At 39.9% G+C, this 20439-nt stretch overlaps 1 protein-coding gene across 1 annotated transcript in view; it reads right to left on the bottom strand.

The window, feature by feature from the left end:
* The window catches only part of ADA (adenosine deaminase), a 758716-nt gene that overhangs the window by 528913 nt on the left and 209364 nt on the right, over positions 1–20439 (bottom strand). The window contains exon 3 of the mRNA XM_044090009.1: positions 5317–5439. Within this exon, the coding sequence (XP_043945944.1) occupies positions 5317–5439 (123 nt within the window). The remainder of the gene's footprint in view (positions 1–5316; positions 5440–20439) is intronic.

The raw sequence follows: 20439 nt of genomic DNA, 5'->3' as shown, positions 1-20439 counted from the left end.
TAAAACAGTTAATAAAAATGATTGTTGCTGGAAAAGTAGCAAAAGGTAGGACAGACTGATAACATGCTTTATAACTGAAACATTTTAATAAAATTTTGGAATATATTTAAGATGTTTATATAGGAATTATGGTTAAACAATTTTAAGATGACTAATTGGTTCTATTTAATGTCCCAATTTCCCTTTGTGGGAATTTGAAGAAAACTATTATGCCATCGTTCTGAATTTTTAAATACAGACACTGTTATTTATGAAAATTATATTATAAAATTAAGAAGTAAAAATGAAGTCATAAATTACATTTACTTGTTAAACTTGTATTATTAAAAATATAAATATGTCACTATCTATATGATGTCACATTTAATATTCTCTTGATGTTTTAATATTGAGAATTATCTTAACATTAAATTACACATCTTGTACATAGTGCAAAAAGTTACTTTGGAATACAGTTAATTTTTGTCAGTTAATATAATTGCATGCATTAACAGTAATGTATTAAATACAAATTGATAGTTAATTGATTACGCATTTTAGTTTCAAATATGAAAACAATGTTTCTTGTTCTTTAATTCTAAAATTAAAAAAATCAAACAAGTAAAATCTGCTAGAAATCTGTTGGAAAATGTAAAATATAATTTACAGTGGAATGTTCATACCTGGGAAAATCAATTATATTACATTTGTCTGACATCAGAAGGAAACAATAAGCCTATCTATTCTGCCCTTAAATACATTTGACATTCTATCTGCCCACCATCCCTACATTTCCCTTTACTGATTTTTCCACCTTTCCCATGCCCTCTTGGATGCATGTGTGGGTGCATTTCCCATCACCCATTCTGGAAGTCCATACCCTGGTTTCACAACCATGCATGTGAAAAGTGCTCTGGAAATCCAGGGAGTAGCTAGTCCCTACAATCTGCTGTCTGTTCCTGTTCTTTCCTACTCTGTCCTTCCTGTTCAACATAACCTTTGATATCTCTCTGATTATGACCATATATGCACGTGTAAAATCTTCTCTGCATCTTCTCATCTTTAATAAGAAGAGACCTATTTTAAGGTATGTTCCACCAACTTCTACCTGCCCTGGACTTTCAGGCAATGATTTTACTGACTCTTACAGAGACAGTAGTAAAGGACTAGGATATGGACCTGTCTATGAAAGCTTATTGTTGTTTGTCTTTTTGGATTTTCCTGGTTAGGGGTCGCCACAGCGGAACTCTGGTCTGCTAATGATTGGCAGTAGATTTTTATGGTGCCAAGTTGCCAGCCCGACCCCCAACCTTCAGCGAAGGCATGCCCATTCACGCATGTCTTTCAGAGGCCACTTGACTGTGGGGAGGACATGCAGACTCCACACAGAAGGCACTCCAGCCGAGAATCAAACAGGAGAACCTCTTGCTGTGAGGCAACAACGCTACCGCTGTACCACCACAGCTAAACTGTCTATGAAAGCTTATATTCCTTCTTACTTAAATACTTAGTGTAGGTAATTTTGCAATCCTTTTCTGAGCACTGTCTCTGTGTAAGACACTGTTGTAAGCTTGAGGTAGGACTTTGCCCCACATATAAACTGTTTTAGAATTTGGGCCAAGTCCAGCTTTTTAACAGCAAGATCTAGTAGATGACATAAAATGACAAGTAATATGGCAAATAACTCATCCTATGTTAAAATGAAAAACAGGATCAACATAACTCAAAAATAATAATAATGATAAAATCAGTGTTAGCTTGCCTAATTTAGCATAATACACATGACTTGTTTTAGTAAATTTACTGAAAGTGCCTAATTAGCTAAAGAAAAGGTGGGAGACACTTGGTAACTGTCTTGATCAGATCTGTGCTGGATACCATACTGTCCAATAGAATCAACACTTGCAAATTAATTTTTAGTTACATTTTCTTTCTTAGACGTGTGCATTTTCTCTTTTTTCAGTTATATGATAAGCAAACTAGTATTCTCTTCGGTTTGGTTTCATGAAACTCGCTGATTGCAAGGTTCATTGCAACGGTCACAAGAAATGAAACCCTCCTTGGTCACAGTAGCCTTGCCAATTACTATGCACTTCTGTACTGCAGTATAAATGTATAGTGCATCCTAGAATGTGTTCGACAGAAACAGCCACATTTAATTGGTGTAATCCAATATCATAGGATAATATACTTGCAATGCCGATATATCAATATAAGAACATATAAAAATGACATTTACCATAAAGTAGTTATAGTGAGAAACTTGATGTTGAGGTAATCCATGCTGGATGAAATTGCTAAAACAAAATCTGCGGCAGTAGGCTTGGTGCATTTAGATCTGGGGTACTTTCTGACAACAAGTTATAAATTACATTTGGATATATACAATAAAAAGTATGATAAATCCTATACCTACAATGCTTGCTTTAATCTTAGCTTCAGGTTTCCATAGCAGCAGTCATCAGCTATACTTTCTAACTTCTCCACTAACTTAATAACTCCTGATTGAAAATTAAATATACATTTAAAATCCTGATTGGATGCTTTTAAACAGTAGGTAGGTATTTCATTTTTGCATGCATTCTTTAAAAGCTGTATACATCTTTAAAGTTATCTAATCTGGTATCATATTTTACTCAGCAGCCATTAGACAGTAACAAAATATGTAGGATTTGCCAGGAGCACTTCATAGGCACTTCAGTCAATCAGCTGAGCCATTATGATATAATTAACCTGTAAAGCTACTTCTTATTATCCGTCTCAGATTATCACTGCTGGCGAATTACCTTTGCAGTTGTCTATGTAATTTTGCTGTCTTAACTGGGTGCTGATAAAATGCTTCACTAAATTTCCCGTCTTAACAGGATACTAGTAGAATGCCTCATTGTCTCTTATGTATTAAATGATGTATGCCTATAAATAAAACAGTCTGACAAATGGTCGGCTCTTACAGACACTAACTAATTCTCTGACCAAAGTCAAGAATTAGAACTGTTAATGTTGTCTGTAAATATGTTTGCCATTTTATCTGTACTGCATCTAAACACATTACTCAAGTTATTCTTCTTAAATAAGAAACAGCTGTACCTTTCAGTTGTTACATTTTGAGGTTTTAGTAACAGTTAAACTGTGACACAGATAAAGATCATACAACTGATGTGATGGGATGCCATGAAAGTCCTGGAATTCTATACTGCAAAAAGGCAGATGAATTCTGCAGATGGATTACTGTACTACTATCAGAAATCATTTTCATGAAAAGATGTTACAAACTCAGCTGACATGTTAACGTTATCCTTTGATTCCATGACGCCTCATTATAATTGAAAGTTCTGAAGCAAATTAATTTACAGAAAACTTGTAAATGAGATTTTCTTCTTGTGTTAAGCATAATCATTATACAAGAAAACAGGCAAAATATTTTTTTCTACACACACTTCAAATACAACAGACAGGCTCTTTTTATGAGATTCTCCTACCTCTCAGAGTATTCACTTGTACTTAGGATTGCTTGACAGAAAAACTCGGTAATGTCATAAATCAAAACAAATATCTTGAGTTTAGAATAGATACCAACTCAGATATATCCTACAAAAGCAGTGCATGCTTTCTGTGCTCTAGCACAACCGCCCATTGCTATCCTGGCATATGGAAAAATAAGGGGTAATGTATTAAGCACTTTCACCATTCTTCTATGTCTCACAGGTACGTTGGCTTGATTTTGACAGTCTCAGGCATGGACTGGGGTAAGTGTACAACTGATTACTTGGCTGTGCTGCTGAACTCTTGTTTGATATCTACTATCCTCAGTGGGATGAAGGAGAAGTAAATGACTCTACTGGTGTGACTGTCATTCTGAAGTAGCCAGGATCATCTGGATCAACACTGAAAAGATTCTGGATAAGTGGATAGATGTTAAAATGGACACAGTCTCCTGCTCTAAAGACACTGCAAGTCTTAAGATCTGAGAAACAATTCAGTACACAGTCCATGCGACAAAGGATCATTAAGCAAGTGCTTTGGGAAAATTCCAGTTCTCTCCCAGGCTTGAAAAAAAGGAAATTACCAGTACAACAGTGCATCTCTCTAGGTGAGCCACCAGTCTGCAGTGAACCAAAAATCCTAAACTTTGAGATAACTTCTCAGACAATGATTTGTCCTTAATATGATGAAGGTTTAACCTGCACCATGGACAACCAGATTACAACATGTACTTGTCTAGATTTCCTAGCCAACGCAAAAATATCTTTTTGCAGTGCTCATTAACTGTACATGCAGCTTAAATAAAATATTTTTTTCTGAACTGCAGTTTTTAGCAATTTGTTATATTTTATTAGCTTGACGGTAACATTACCAGTTTTCAGATTACATTTTTTTATTTAATTCTGCAAAGCAATGACCCTATCACATGTTTTTGCTATTTTTACCCCAGGTGACTGCCAACCATCAGATTTTCTCTCTGTACAAGCCCATTTATTTCCTGTTACTGTGCGGAGAGCTTACAGAGTGGGACCATCAATGAAGCAGCCAATGTAGTGTTTTTTTCTTTCTTTTGTGGCTCTTTTCCTGCTGCGCATACCCAGCGACACTCCCCAGGGATCTGCATGCTTTGGGCATCAATAAGGATAGGTCACTTATGGAGTTACAGAATCCTCAGGGCAGCTCTGCTTCCCTTAAAACTAGCGTTCCCATGGGGTTTCCAGTCTCCACTAGTGATTCATCCACAATGATGTATGTCAACCCCCCCCCCCCCGAGCAGAAGTCAGCTGATTAAGCTGCTTCACGCCTCTCTTCCCCATGTCAGTTCCAGATAGTTCTTCAGCCTCTACTCAAACTTGGGTCACTTGGGTCAGAGTCTGTTCTTTATTCATATGTGACCAGGTCCACTGACCTTCCGCATTTTTTACTTTTTAAAACAATTTTACTGTTTTTCAGGTTATAAATTGTGTCAAAGGAATTCAGCTTCTGATTTCACAAAAGACACCTGTCTGATTGTAAGCATTCTTAGGTGCTGTGACACTGGCCAGCTCCAGGAACCAAATTTTCTGAAACAGAATCTCATAAAAATATAACATGCTTTCTCAAGGTGTACAAATGTAATCTGGAGTATTCACTCAAATTTTTAAAGTAATATATGTGAAACCTTGTATATGCTTAATTCTTGCAAACGTGCCTAACGCTATTAATCGCAGCAATTTTAAACATATCTAAAACATGGGAAATATTAGGGCCACTTGGAAAGCAGTAGGTATACTTTGTTCAAAATAGCAACTTTCTCATCTATAATTAAGAATCAGAGAAGTCACTATGATAAAAAGAACACGAATGGATACTTACGCAAGTGTTGGCATGTAGATATGAAACTTATTGAGGAAGTCTGTCAAAGTGCCTGGTTTTTTCATAACAACCTGTTGCAAAAGGTGTTCAGCATTCTCAGCACCAATACAAATCCCTCGCTTCCTAAAAGACAAAAGTATTCACAAATTAAGAAATGGTTAAAATAGTAAACTTGGTGGTTTGATCTGGCAGAGTGCTACTATGCAATGAATTATGGGGTGTCTAGTTCTGCAGTCTACTACAAGCAGAATAAGCCCTTAAGTAGGGATACAACAAAGGTGATTAAAGGAAAATTAAGCAAATGTTCTGAACAGACGCATTTAATTCATTTGTGGACAGGAGCAGAACAGAGAAAGAGCAGAGTTCCAGAAAGAAAGAAAAAGGAGGTGATTACAATTGTTTACTGTGGCATAAGAAGAAAGAAAAAAAAATATGATATATATATATATATATATATATATATATACACACACACACACACTTTTTTTTTACAGGCATTATCCAAAATGAATGTGTGTAAAGATCTATAACTAGCTAGAAGGCATTTCACTGTTGCAGAAAGTCTCCTGGTGGTATTTAGCAATCACTATTATCCAGTGCAACATCTTAACCAGCCTTGTTTTGCTCTTGCTCTAGATACAGAATTTCTGTCTAGGAAAGGGCACTGCTCAGCTACATATTTTACCTCTGTGTTCACACTTATGCCCTTTCACCTTCCACCCCACAACAGGCATGTAACCTTTATTGACCACATTATAAAGCTCAGAATGATTTTACACAACACATCAAAGATGGAATTTAAATGGCTGCAGCCATGTGTTTATTATAACAATTACTTAGATTCTGATCACTTGTTTCTTGTTTTATATTCAATATTTAATTTCATTGCCAGTAGGAAGTACCTAATTAATTTATTCACTCCATTGGAGCTCAGGAAGTTTGCACAATAACTTCCAATGGGCAGAGCCTAAGCCTTTTGACAGAATCAAATTATGTCCTCACATTTCAAACAAAAGTTCATATTTCTGTAACCATAGGGGTTATAAAGTATAACTGGCAAACTCTTCAGCACAAACTATTTTTGATAGTGGTAGTATTCTTGAGGTTCGAGGTCTTAAACTGAATTTTATAAGTCACAGTAAACACAGTAACTATTACATCTGTAATATTTTGTAAACAACTTAAAATATCTCAACAACCACTCAAGTTACACAGTGCAGCATTTTATTCATCTAGCTGGGAGCTTTCATATGAGGCAAAGGAGTTATGTCTGTGTTGCATGACTGTTGAGATATTTAGAAAAATGTGAAAATTATATCTATATAAATTAATGTCATGAAAACAACAGTTTATTTACCTGCACTACACAGAGGTCAAATATTAATGGAGTTGAGTTTGCCACTGTCTAAGCTTTAAGATTAAATCTTTTAAAACCTTGTACATAGCATGTTTTTAGAATTATTGATGCAAATATGAACCAGCAATATCTGACGCCTAGAGGCATCAGTAGGAGTTAATTGCAGATGCACCTGGAGGTGTCACTTGGATGTGATGAACTTGTATCCAAGGTGGATTGCAATGATTAAGTGGTCCTATACCTTTATTCCCCTTTTCACTTCTGTATAATTCTTCCCATTCACAGCAGGACATCCCAGACTACCATAAAAACTTTGAGGGACATTGGCTAAGGAGTCACATGACTTTCACCTTGGGACAGTCCCCCATCTTGGTAATGACTGTACCACTCTGTATCCCCCTCTTCACTAGCTGTATTTCCTTGGCATTGCAACTCCACACTAACATGACGGTGATGGCTTAGTTCCTTCCACCTAATTCCCACTAGAGAAACCAACATCCTGAAAAACTTGCTGGGAAAATGGGAAATTTTCTCACTGGTTCACCATTATATGACAAAAGGCCTTGCCTCTTCTTGCCCTTAGATGCATCAAAAATTGAGAATTTAACAGGGTCACCTAACACCTGCTTTTATGTCTCTACCACTAACTTCTGCTCCATCCTGCCTCACAGCTTGAATCAGTTCAGAGCAAGTGCCTCCTCCATTTTCAAAAAACACCATCTAGCTGTGAGTGGCTTGCCAGACCCCAATACTTTTCAGAGAAAGTGATGTTTGTAAGTAGAAGCCACTGAGTTATACTTTAGTGGTTTTAGAACACTATATTATTTTGAAATAGGGTACATAAACACTGTAACGCAAGAGGGAAGCATAGGTTAGGATATAGACATCAGCATAAATGTAAACATTGAAATTAAGTCTTTTTTCTTTTCTTCTTTTTTAATTAAATAATGTTATTTATTTTTATGTTTATTTATTTTACATTTGTTGATCGGGAATGTCTGACTGAGCCAAAGCCCTTTTTCAGTAGAGGCCCGGGGAGAAAAACTCCAGTTTTTACAGTTAATATTATTATTTTATGCAATAGTATAAGAAGTAATGGTACATGTCAAACAACTATATAGCAGCAAAAGTACTTAGTTAAACAACATTTTACAAGTTATGCAGGATCCAAATCAGAAACCATTAAGAATTTAAACCATGTTTTTATATTGCAGTTAATAGTATAGGATAATAGTGGGGAATCAAAGTAACAGGGGAAGTTGGTATGCATTAGTGTTTTCATGGAGGGTTGGTGCAATGGCAGATCCATTGTCCTTTACAATATTCTTTTAAGGTTAGTTTAAATTGTTTGGGATGTGTGAGTGTTCGAATTTCTAGGGGAGTCTGTTCCAAGCAATAGAGGGGGTGGTAGCTATATAAGCTGCACCTTGCTTTAGACTTGGGCTTATAGATACTTAATGAGTCTTGGGAAGAGCTGCGTAGGTTTCTTGAGGGAGCATAATGGGAGATGAGCGAGTATAAGGCTGGACAATAAGAAGGCTGGTAGAGAATAGAGTGTATGGTTTGGAGCTGAGAAAGGAGCAGGAGTTGAGGCAGTTCAAGCACTTTAGAGAGAGACAGTGGTGGGATTTATAGGATTGCTGAGTAGCAAATCTAGCTATTTTGTGGTAAGTGGTCTTGTGAGAAGAGAGGAGTTTAGGTTAGTGAGGATTTGTGATCAGTAAGTTAAGCAGGGAAGAAGGTGAGCATGAGCAAGAGGAATTCTAGCTTCTTGTGTGAGAATTTTTTTGTTTCTGTATAATAAACCTAGTCTGTGGTGAGTTTTACTAATACAATTATTTATGTAAAGATCATATTTTAATTGATCATCACCAAGGAGTTTTGTGCTAGACTCTACTTCTATAGGGGTGTTGTTAAGGGAAAGGATAGAAAAGGAGGACCTCATGTGACTGAGTGTTTTGGGGAGTAAGAGTAGAAGTTTTGTTTTTTTTTTCTGTTTTTTGGGTTGAGGATAAGTTGACTATTGGAAAGCCATGTTTCCACTGAATTAAAGCAAGACTGGGTAATGGTTAAGAGTTCAGTGGGTGAGTTAGCTATTGTTATCAGTGTAGAGTCATCTGCATATTAGATAAGAGATGAGTGTGGGCAGGAGGTATGGAGTATGTTGGTGAAAATGTTAAAAAGCAATGGCCCTAGAATATATCCTTGAGGGACTCTGATTTTTATTGGAAGACGAGAGGCTAGAGCAGTATCTCATTTCACTGACTGAAGCCGATCAGTAAGATAGCTATCAAACCATGCTACTGTAGCTGGGGATAAATTGAGTTTAGACAGTTTGTTTAGTAGTAGAGGGTGAGAAACACTATCAAAGGCCTTTGAGAGATCCAGGAAGAGACAGGAGATAAGTTTGTGGTCATGTCCGGCCAGGGAAATAGTGTTGAGAAAGGACAGGAGAGCAGTGTAGGTGCTATGTTTTGGTCTAAAGCCATATTGAGTAGGAGTAAGTAGGTTTTCCTGAGAGAGATGTTGCATGACTTGAGTATGTATGCATTTTTCTAATATCTTAGACAGAGGAGAGAGGATGGCTATAGGTCTGAAATTTGAGATTTCAGTGGAGTTACCTCCTTTATGAACAGGTAGGGTATAGAACTGTTTCCAGATAGATGGTGCTTTTGATTCAGAGATAGAGCGATTTATAATGATAGAGATGGGCACAGCTAGTGAGTGTGCAGCTATTTGGAGGAAATATTATGGGATGTTGTCAGCAGAAACTGAGAAAGGTTTCAGTTTAGAGAGAATAATCATAGAAACACATTAGGGTCAGGCTGTGGGTTGCAGTTTGGACATTTAATAAGGTATTATTATGAAAAATAATACTTAAAAGATATGGCAGAGAAAGTTACCAATACTGTCAGGAACTTTAGATAGGTCAAACACTGATTAGCAGGTAGGTAATGCCAAGTTTGTAAATCCATCCATTAGCCCTTTTTCCCATTTTTGTACAAGGGGCTGGCATTTCACATCAACATTTGCCATCATGTTGAGCCAATATCTACACTGCTGGGTGGCAGATAATTTTCTCAAAATGATGCAGTAGTTGATACCAGTATCTTCATAAAATATCCTAATTAGAAGTTAAAATAGTCAATGTGTGTTATAAGTTTGCTTTGTAGGATTCATCATTCTGCATGTTAATAGATGGTTTTGCTAGGAAACTCAAGGAGGAAAAAAATCACTAAAATAACAACTCATTTTCTGGCTGCATTTTTTTCTTGGGGTCTGTAATGCAAAATGTGATACTAACCTCTACTTATCAAGTGTTCGTTTAAACAAACACTGAAATATCTGACTAGATACATTTACTTGTAGTGTACAACTAGCATCCCCCTTCTTATCACTACATTTTAAGTTGAATTGAAGGGGTTTATGAATGGGTGCTGTGTCCCTGCTCCCTGCATTCCTTGATGACAGGGTACAGAGATTCCACAGTCCAGCTCTACTCTCTAAATATACTGCCACTAAGGTTGCATCAACTATAAAAAAAATAAGGAAAACATTAATTCAACTGTTCTCTGATTTAGTTTACTGAATGTATATTGCAGAATCCATTCTAGGTTTTACCTAAAACATCTGAAATGTCAGAGAACATCGTCAATGACAGACAAAAAACAAACAAACAAATAAAAAAGCTGTAATACCCAAATGGAAAAGCTGATGCAGAACTTAGTATAGCTTATTAAAACACTGCTAATATGCCTCGGACTATCTTTAACAGCTCCTGCTGTTTGAAGAAACTAATGTCTATGTTTAGATTTGAAGAACAGAAGAATGATGTAATAATGAGTAGCTACAATGCAAATGAGAAGGTTTCTCAATGGGTTGAATTTCGGTTACTTCAATTTAGGTACAAGAAGGGAAGTCTGAATGAGGAGGTTCAAAGCTAGAATCAGAGGGGCTACAGCTAACTGGCATTGTGTCTCAGGTGTACTGAATGACAGAAGAATGCCAAAGCAGCTGAAAAGTAATGTGTACAAAACAGTGTTGCGACCAGTACAACTGTATAGTACAGAAACCTGGGCAGTAAAAGCAGAACAGATGAGGAAGCCAGAGGTGATGGAAATGCAGTCCCTGAGAAGGGTGGTAGGATGTACACTGTGGGATAGACGAAGAAATGAAGATATAAGAACAGAAGCCAAAGCATCTCCAATTGCAGAAAAGATCAAAGAGAACAGATTATGGTGGTTTGGACATGCGGAGAAAACTAGAAGATAATCTAGTGAAGATGATTTGGGACAGACAGGAAGAAGGTAAGAGGAAATGAGGATGTTCAGCAAAAAGGTGGATGGTATGAAAAACTGAAAGGCTGCCAGCCCAGCCAGATAGAATCTTGCAAATAATTCTATGTGATTTGTAAATATTAATATAATTCACAGGCTGGTTTTACAAATATAAAAGAGAACTATATATTATGATTGAACTATATGTTGTACTGAGCTTCAAAAATGTTACAACAGTGCACTCTGCTGGAAGAAAGCTGATAAGTCAAACATTGTAAGACTGTTTGATATCAAACTAGGAGATGTGATGTCTGGACCAGCAAATTCTTTCTATTGTTTTGAGATCAGAGTTAATTGCTAGATTTTACATATATGTCATCTTTATTGCTGTGGTTTTCTGGCCAGGTGCAAGATTACAAATATATGTTAAACTTTGAGTTTCTGTTAGCCTGGGAAATTAAACCAGAGAAGTGTCAAGAATGATGTAATCTAAAATGAGTCAGCAGTGATGTATTATCAATTTAAGACTTTCTCAGAGAGAGAGAATTAGAGCATTTTGCATTTATCTTCAGAACTGACATCACCAGCACTCTGTCTTTGCTCTGTATGTATGTAAGTTGTTTAGAACATTGTTTCTCTTAGAAATAGATAGAAAATAGTAAGATTAGACTAGCTGTTTTCTATATTTGTGTCAGACTATTCTACAGTATAATTTTAAGCATTTTCCTGTGTCTGAACTCTTGACTAGCACTGTGTTGAATTGAGGAGATTTGTCTTGTGTTTTTATTATTTATTATTAAATATTTTTAAACCTTTCAACTGTGGCTTTGTGGAGAGATACTTTAAGCTCTAAAGTACATTGCATGTATATAATGATACTGTCCAAGCCACTCCAATAAGCCTTGCTGTTTGTCATACTTACTAATTGGATAATAATAATATTGCACAGTAAAATTTGACACCCTTTGGTAAGGACCTTATTAGTAGCTGATATTAGTGGTTGATGGCAGTGATTTCTACCTTATAGCCTGGGCAGAAAAGGGGGCATAGCTGGAGAACATGTGCTAGCCTTCCCCAGCAGTGTCTGTGTGTTTGTATAGAACTCATATCTCAAAGTGTGTGTGTGTGTGTGTGTGTGTGTGTGTGTGTGTGTGTGTGTGTCAGCTACTTGGGCAGGGACATGAATCACTGGTTGGACAGAGAGGGTGCTGGAGGTTTTAGCTTGACCACTAGGCTAAGACCTGTACCATATAGCTTTGCCAGTGGGGAGTCTTATTGGGGAGCTGGAGAAAAAGGGAGAAACCAGCCCCAGTCTGACTGTGATCTCGGTGTGTGTTTAAGGGAAATTTTACTTTGCTGTCTGTGCATTTGTTATCCTTCCCAATCTGCATGCCCTTCACTGGTGCTAGTGGTGACTATTGAGGCTCCTTGATTACTGGGCCAGTGCACGGGTGTCACATATTAAATTGTTTGGCAGTGGTGGGATATCCACATCAAATATTAATTATTTGACAGTGGTGAGTTAGACACATCACATACTAATTGGCTTGCAGTGGTGTGGATAGTGAATTCCTGTAGCTTGTGTACAGTGATCACTGAAGGTGTTTTTGTATTCTAACATGCAGTGAATATTCAGAGTTCAGATCACAATTGTTTTATTTCTTTTGTTAGCTTAGTTAATCAGGGAGAGCAGGCAAGCATGTCAGTAGAAGAGTGTGGCAAGCTGACAAGGAGCCAGTTGACTGAGATGTGCCAGACTACGGGACTGATGCATGGAAACCTAAGACAGACATGATTGCAGCTTTGGTCACAGCTGCATCAGAAAACAGCAATCAGGAGGATGATTAGACTGGCAGTGGAGATGTACAACACTCAGAGAATGGACAGCTTAACATTTCTGCAAAGGACTTAAAAATCCATCTGGAATTAAACAGACTTGAGTTGGAGGCCAGGCATTTGGAAACAGAAGCAGCAGAGGGACTGAGACGTCTACAGGGTTAGGAGAATGAGAAACTGCTATGCCTGGAAGCTGAGGAGAAGGAGAGGCAGAGGCAGCACGAAAAGGAGATGCTGACTCTTCGCAGACTCATGGAGGTAATGGGGAAGTTAGTAATTGGACTCCAGAAGCACAAAAAGTTCAGTAAATGTCTTCCGCAGTTTACAGAGGGGGATCATTTTGATAGTTTCATTCATATGTTTGAGAGGGTATGTAAACAGTATGATGTTGACCAAAGGCTCTGGGTACAGTTCCTAACCCCCCTTACTCCATGGCAATGCTGTAACTGTGCTGTCTAAATTATCTGATTGTGAATTTTTTGATTATAGTCTGTTAAGAATTTTTTGTTAGAATTTTTTAATCTAACATCTGAAGCTTATAGGAAAAAGTTTTGTGAGCGTAGATGCAAGGCAGATGAAAGTGTGTGTGAATATGTTGCTGAACTGAGCACTTATTTTCATAGGTGGGTGAGTGGATGTCAGGTCACCTTTTTGAAGGGCTGGCATGGGTAAAAAAACACACTCTCCAAAGCCAAGAACACAGCATTCATGGGACCTGACAATATCCCAGGCTGCGTTCTACACAAACTACAGAACGAACTGGCACCCCACCTAAGTACTATGTTCAATCATAGCCTCACCTCAGGCTTTGTGCCCACTGAATGGCGCACTGCGATGGTTATCCCACTCCACAAAAGGAGAGCCACGATGGACCCCGGGAACTACCACCCCATTAGCCTGACGAGCCTGGTTTGCAAGGCCATGGAACATATCATCATGGAACTCATAAACAAAGACACTGGTAATCTCCAAACTCTGGACCCCACCCAGTTCGGATTTGTAAAAGACAGATCATGTCTCCTAAACCTGATAGACTTCTCTGAAGCAGTCACCAAAGCCATAGATGAGGGTAAGGTGGTTCACACAGCCTATCTAGATCTTGCCAAGGCTTTCGATACCATCACCCACCCTGGAATTATAGATAAACTCACTAAACTAGATATAAATCCCTATGTCACAAGATGGGTTGCCATCTGGCTCATGGACAGAATCCACACTGTGAAGGTAGCAGATTCCAAATCAGACTTCAGACAAGTGACAAGTGGAGTATCACAGGGTTCAGTCCTGGGTCCTCTCTTGTTTGGTATCTATTTTTCTAAAGTACAGGCTAACACAGAAGGTCTTTGGCTAATGAAGTTTGCAAAGGACTACAAACTGGTAGCCATAATCGAAACTCCAAACGATGTGGGCATCCTACAAAAGGGCCTCACTGAGACAGATGCCTGGTGTCAAAGCCATGGCCTGAAGCTCAATGCCAAAAAGTGCATTGTCATCCCCTTTGGTAAAAACTCTGTACCCATGAACTACCACATAGGTGGTAGTCTACTTAACACTGAAAGTGTGATAAGAGACCTTGGGACACAGGTGGACAGTAGTCTCTCCTTTGATAATCACATCACCACAGTGGTCAGGAAATCCTTCTACGTGGCACAGCTCATCACAAAAGGTTTCTCATCCAGAAAAAAAAGAGGTCATTGTTCCCCTCTACTCATCACTCATTAGACCCATTATAGAGTACAGTGCCCCTTTTGGTATGTACCTCACAAGACATCTATAACAACTGGAAAGGCTACAGAAATACCTCACAAAGAGGATTACTGGCCTCAAACAATACCCTACAAAGACAGTCTCAAAAAACTCCAGCTTTACTCTGTCGCATATCGCCTACTCAGAGGCGATCTCTGCCCAACATACAAAGCTATGTCAAACCCAGAGCTTTTGGACATGCTCCACTTAAAGAAATCCCAATCCCTCCGAACTACATGCTGTAGGGACCTAAACCTTGTCAAGACAATAAACAGAACATGCTGGAGAGATAGATTCCCATCCCAGAGATTTCCCATACTCTAGAATAGACTACCTATCTATGTCAAACAGAGCTCCTCATTAGCACTCTTCAAGAAAAATCTTGACGATTGGATGTGAAATAGGAAATTCACCCCTGGGATCACTTCTGTGGCTCTGCTCAACAAAGGCACAGGAAAATAATTTTCTTGGGTGGCGAAAGCCAGGGTACCTTTTTGGATAGGCTTATATAGGCCCTAGGGCCAATAGCCTAGTACCTACCTATGAACCTATGGCAGACCTTCTGGGGAGGGAACAAGCCCTTAGCACTTTGCCTGAGGACATGAGGATCTGGTTAGCTGATAGACAATGTGCTACTTCAGATGAGTTGGGGAAGAAGGGAGACCTATACCTAGCAAGCAGGGCATCCCTGCACAGGTAAGGGACTCCTAGTACTGCTCACGAGTCTAAAGAAACCCATGGTGAACATCTCAGACTGCCCCAACAGAATCTGCCCAGTAGCAGAGGAAGCCACTAGTCCAGGTACACATCCAGGACCTAGGATTAAATGCTTTGAATGCAACCAGTGTGGCCATGTGGCGTTTAGATGTCCACGGAGGCAAGGTCAGGAACAAAAGGTGAGGGAGCCAGTAAGTGGGAAGGACAAAATGCCAATAGTAGGTTGTCTTGAGAAAACAGGGGTACGAAACTACCATCCTGCTGATGTCCTGATAGGGAAGGATTTTGATGAGGCAGTACCATGTGCTTATGTAGTTACACAGAGTCAGGCTAGGAGACAAGCATGTAGGTTTGGTAGCCTGGAAGAGACCCAGTCAGACCACATACTTGCAGCCAAGACTGGTGAGGTAGTTACTTTAGGAAGGGAGCTACTCTGTAGCAGTGGGATGGAAGGTGAGTCACAGCTGCTTGTGGGTACTGATGGTCTCTTGGACAGATGGACTGTAAAGATAGAGGTAAGTCGTAGTATCCAGGCTGACAGTGAGGCACCGCTGTCAGAGGATGCCACACTTCCTGTGGAAGGGGAGCTAGGAAGGGTTACAAAGAGAGAGTTGAGACAGGCTCATCTCTCAGACCTCACATTACAAGGCCTGAGGCAGGTAGCTAGTGAGGCACCTGATTCTCAAGGGAAGGAGGAATCTGTATACTGGGACAAAGGGTTACTGTATAGAAAGTGGACCCCTGAGGGAGGGCTAGAAGGTGAGAGAATACACCAGTTGGTAGTGCCTAGAGCCTACCATCTGGCACTTCTAGCCATAGCCCATGATATTCATTTTGCAGGTTATATGGGCATAAAATGTACAAAGAGACATATTATGCAGAACTTCCATTGGCCTGGAATTTCCTGGGATGTAACAGGGTACTGCAGGACCTGTGAGCAGTGCCAAAAAGTAGGCAAGGCAGGAGACAAGATGAGAGCTCCTTTGATGCTTTTGCCTGTGATTGAGGAGCCATTTCAGAGGGTAGCTATGGATATTCTGGGGCTTCTAAGTATCCCAAGTTCCACAGGGAAAAAGTATATCCTAGTGGTAGTATATTATGCTACAAGATACACTGAGGCAGTGGCTTTGTCCTCCATTGAGACAGAAAAGGTGGCAAATGCTTTGTTAGAGATTTTCAGCAGGGTAGGTTTCTCAAAAGAAATACTGACTGACAGAAGTGCCAATTTCATGTCAGACTTGCTGGCTTGTCTGTGAAAGTACTGTGGGGTGAAGCACCTACAGAGCACCCCATACCATCCCAAAACTAATGGTCTTGTTGAGAGGTTAAACTCTACAATCAAGTCCATGCTACAGGCATTTGCAGACCAGTTTAAGAGGGAGTGGGACAAATATTTGCCCCATCTGTTTGCTTACAGAGAGGTTCCCCAGGAATCTACAGGTTTTTCATCCTTTGAGTTGCTGTATGGGCATAGGGTGAGTGGACCTCTAGATTTAATTTGAGATGAGTGGGAAGTGAGTGTGAATCTCACAAGGAGTCTGTTGTGGCATATGTCCTAAACCTCAGGACAGGGCTCAGAGAACTCATGGGCTTGGCCCAGGAGAACCTGGCAGAAGCCCAACGACAGAAAAAATATTTGGTATGACAAGAATGCTCGAGCTAGAGAATATTCTGTAGGGCAGCAGGTAATGGTTCCATTCCTGTCAGACACAATAAGCTGCAAGCAGCTTGGAAGGGACCCTACAAGGTGGTAAGAAAGGTAAGTGATAACTACATGGTGGAACTGCTAGGCAGGAGGCAGGGGCACAAACTGTACCATGTTAACATGATGAAACATTATCATGATAGGCGGCCCTTGTGCCGAGTATTTGTAGTGGATTGCAGGTGACTGATCTCCTCAGTGAGGCTTGGACTGACACCAAAGTGGAATGGATAGCAATGTCCCAGCAACTATCTCCTACCCAGGTTCGAGAAATCCGAGCAGTGTTACAAGAGCTTGGGGACGTGTTCACTGAAAAACCAGGCTGCAGCCACCTGGTGCAGCACGAGGTGGATAGAAGACCCAAAAGGCCTATTACGCAGGCCCCTTATAGGGTACCTAAGAGAGTCAAACAGACTCTGAGTGAGGAGATAAGGAAGATGTTGGAACTTGGTTTAATTCAAGAGTCCAAAAGTCCCTGGGCCTCCCCAGTGGTGCTGGTGCCAAAGAAGGATGGCAGTACCAGGTTCTGTGTGGACTACAGGAAATGAAATAGTCACACAGAGACATATGCTTCCCCTATGCCTAAGACAGATGAGGCCCTAAAGCAGCTGGGTGGGGCTAAGTATAATTCCACCATTGATCTTACCAAGGGTTACTGGCAGGTGCCCTTGACTTCCAGTGCTAGAGAGAGGTCAGCCTTTGTGAATCTTTTTGGATTGTATGAGTTCACAAAGATGCCCTTTGGGATGACAAATGTCCCAGTGACTTTCCAGAGGCTGGCAGATCATATCCTAGCAGGAGCAGGAGGGTTTGTCCTTGCTTATCTAGATGATATTGCCATCTACAGCTATTCCTAGCAAGAGCACCGTCAACATGTCAGGGAGGTGCTGGGCAGACTACAGAAGGCAGGGCTGATTATTAAGCCAAGAAAATGTCAGGTGGGTATAGCAGAGGTCTCCTACCTGGGACATTGAGTGGGGAGTGGTAAGATCAGGCCAGAACCTGCCAAAGTGGAAGCCAATCAGGCATGGCCTGCACAGGTTACCAAAAGCAAGTGAGGGCATTCTTAGGGACAGGCAGGGTACTACAGAAAGTTCGTCCCAAGTTATAGTACTATAGCTGCTCCACTCACAGACCTGACAAGGAATAACAGGCCAGATAAGGTAGTGTGGACCACAGCATGTGAGCAGGCATTCCAGAAGCTTAAAGAAGCTTTGGGAGGACCCTCTGTGTTAGCCAGTCCAGATTAGAGCAAATAATTTGTTGTGCAGGTGGATGCTTTGAACCATGGGATGGGGGCTGTACTTAGCCAGATTTCTTCAGAGGGAGAAGAGCACCCAGCGGTTCATCTCAGTTGTAGGCTCCAACCCAGGAAGGAATGCTATGCAGCTGTAGAAAAGGAATGTCTAGCCATAGTGTGGGCATTGCAGAAACTTCAGCCTTATCTGTACGCAAGGAAATTCACTGTAATTACAGATCACAATCCCCTAACATGGAGCACGGCAATGGGATTAGCAATGCCAACGCAGATGAGCTGTCTAGACAGGGAATGGGGTAAGGTATACTCAGGCAGACCTAACCCTTTAAAGTGACGTTTCTCAAGGGTCATTTGAAAAACTAGCTTGAGTTCTCAGGGAGAGGAGAAATGTGAAAAACTGAAAGGCTGCCAGCCCAGTCAGCCAGAATCTTGCAAATATTTCTATGTGATTTGTAAATATTAATATAATCCACAGGCTGGTTTCACAAATGCAAAAGAGAACTATATGTTATGATTAAACTATATGTTGTACTGAGCTTCAAAAATGTAACCACAGTGCACTCTGCTGGAAGAAAGCTAATAAGTCAAGCATCATATGACTGCTTAATCTCAAACTTGGAGCCGTGATGTCTGGACCAGCAAATTCTTTCTATTGTTTTGAGACCATAGTTAATTGCTAGATTTTACATGCATAATATCTTTATTGCTGTTTTTTCCTGGCCAGGTGCAAGATTACAAAGATATGTTAAACTCTGAGCTTCTGTTAGCCTGGGAAATTAAACCAGAGAAGTGTCAAGAATGATGTAATCTAAAATGAGTCAGCATTTATGTAATATCAATTTACGACTTTCTCACAGAGAGAGAGAGAGAATTAGAGCATTTTGCATTTGTCTTCAGAACTGACAACATCACCAGCACTCTGTCTTTGCTCTGTATGTATGCAAGTTGTTTAGAACATTGTTTCTCTTAGAAATAGATAGAAAACAGTAAGATTAGACTAGCTATTTTCTATATTTATGTCAGTATCATTTTAAGCATTTTCCTGTGTCTGAACTCTTGACTAGCACTGTGTTGAACTGAGGAGATTTGTCTTGTATTTTTATTATTTATTATTAAATATTTTTAAACCTTTCAACTGTGGCTGTTTTGTGTAGAGTTAATTTAAGCTCTAGAGTACATTGCATATATATAGTGATACTGTCCAAGCCACTCCAATAAGCCATGCTGTTCGCCATACTTACTAATTGGATAATAATAATATTGCACAGTAAAATTGGACACCCTTTGGTAAGGGCCTTATTAGTAGCTGATATTAATGTTGGTGGCAATGATTTCTACCTTACACCCTGGGCAGATAAGGGGGCATAGGTGGAGAACCTGTGCCAACCTTCCCCAGGTGTGTCTGTGTGTTTGTATATAACTCATATCTCAAAGTGCATGTGTGTCAGCTACTTGGGCAGGGACACAAAGCAATGGTTGGACAGAGAGGGTGCTGGAGGTTTTAGCTTGACCACTAGGCTGAGACCTGTACCCTATAGCTGTGCCACTGGGGAGTCTTATTGGGGATCTGGAGAGATTGGGAGAAAACAGCCCCTGACTGACTGTGATCTCTGTGTGCTCTTAAGGGAAATCGTACTTCACTGTGTGTGGACTTGTTATCCTTCCCAATGTGCATGCCCCTCACTCATGCTAGTGGTGAGGATTGAGGCTCCTTGATTACTGGGCCAGTGCACGGGTGTCTCAGATGGATTGTGTGAGAGAAGATCTGTGACAGTCAGGCATGACTATCAAAGAAGGCAGGAATGTGGCACTGAATTGAAAGAGATGGAGAAAGTTAACATGACACTCCAACCCCGTGTAGAAAATGGGAAAAAGGGAATTGATGGTTTGTCTAGTATGTCCTACAACTGCTGTCTGAATGCACTCTTTTTCCTCACTAACACAACCCAGTTGTGCAGAGATTGAGATTATGGATATTGTCCTATACTTACAGAGGAGTCTGACTGCCATGAGTCTGTCACTAATTTTGAAATTTTCTCTCAGCTTAATTCCCACACCATTTCAAACCTGACCTCCTCCTGAGAAGTAGAGTCTGCATCCCTGGCTTTGCTGCACTGTCCTTATATCTTGTCTCTTTCTCTTTACCATCATGTCATCCACTTCTAAGCTGCGTCCTGCCAGTGAAACTGATCCAAGTGCTACTGGGCTTTATGGCAGGCACACACTGGCC

Source organism: Protopterus annectens, chromosome 12.part0, assembly GCF_019279795.1.
Source record: "Protopterus annectens isolate FY-2018-M chromosome 12.part0, PAN1.0, whole genome shotgun sequence".
Taxonomy (NCBI): Eukaryota; Metazoa; Chordata; order Ceratodontiformes; family Protopteridae; genus Protopterus; species Protopterus annectens.
The sequence above is the reverse complement of the archived record's forward strand: the minus strand, read 5'-3'. Positions and strand labels throughout refer to the sequence as shown.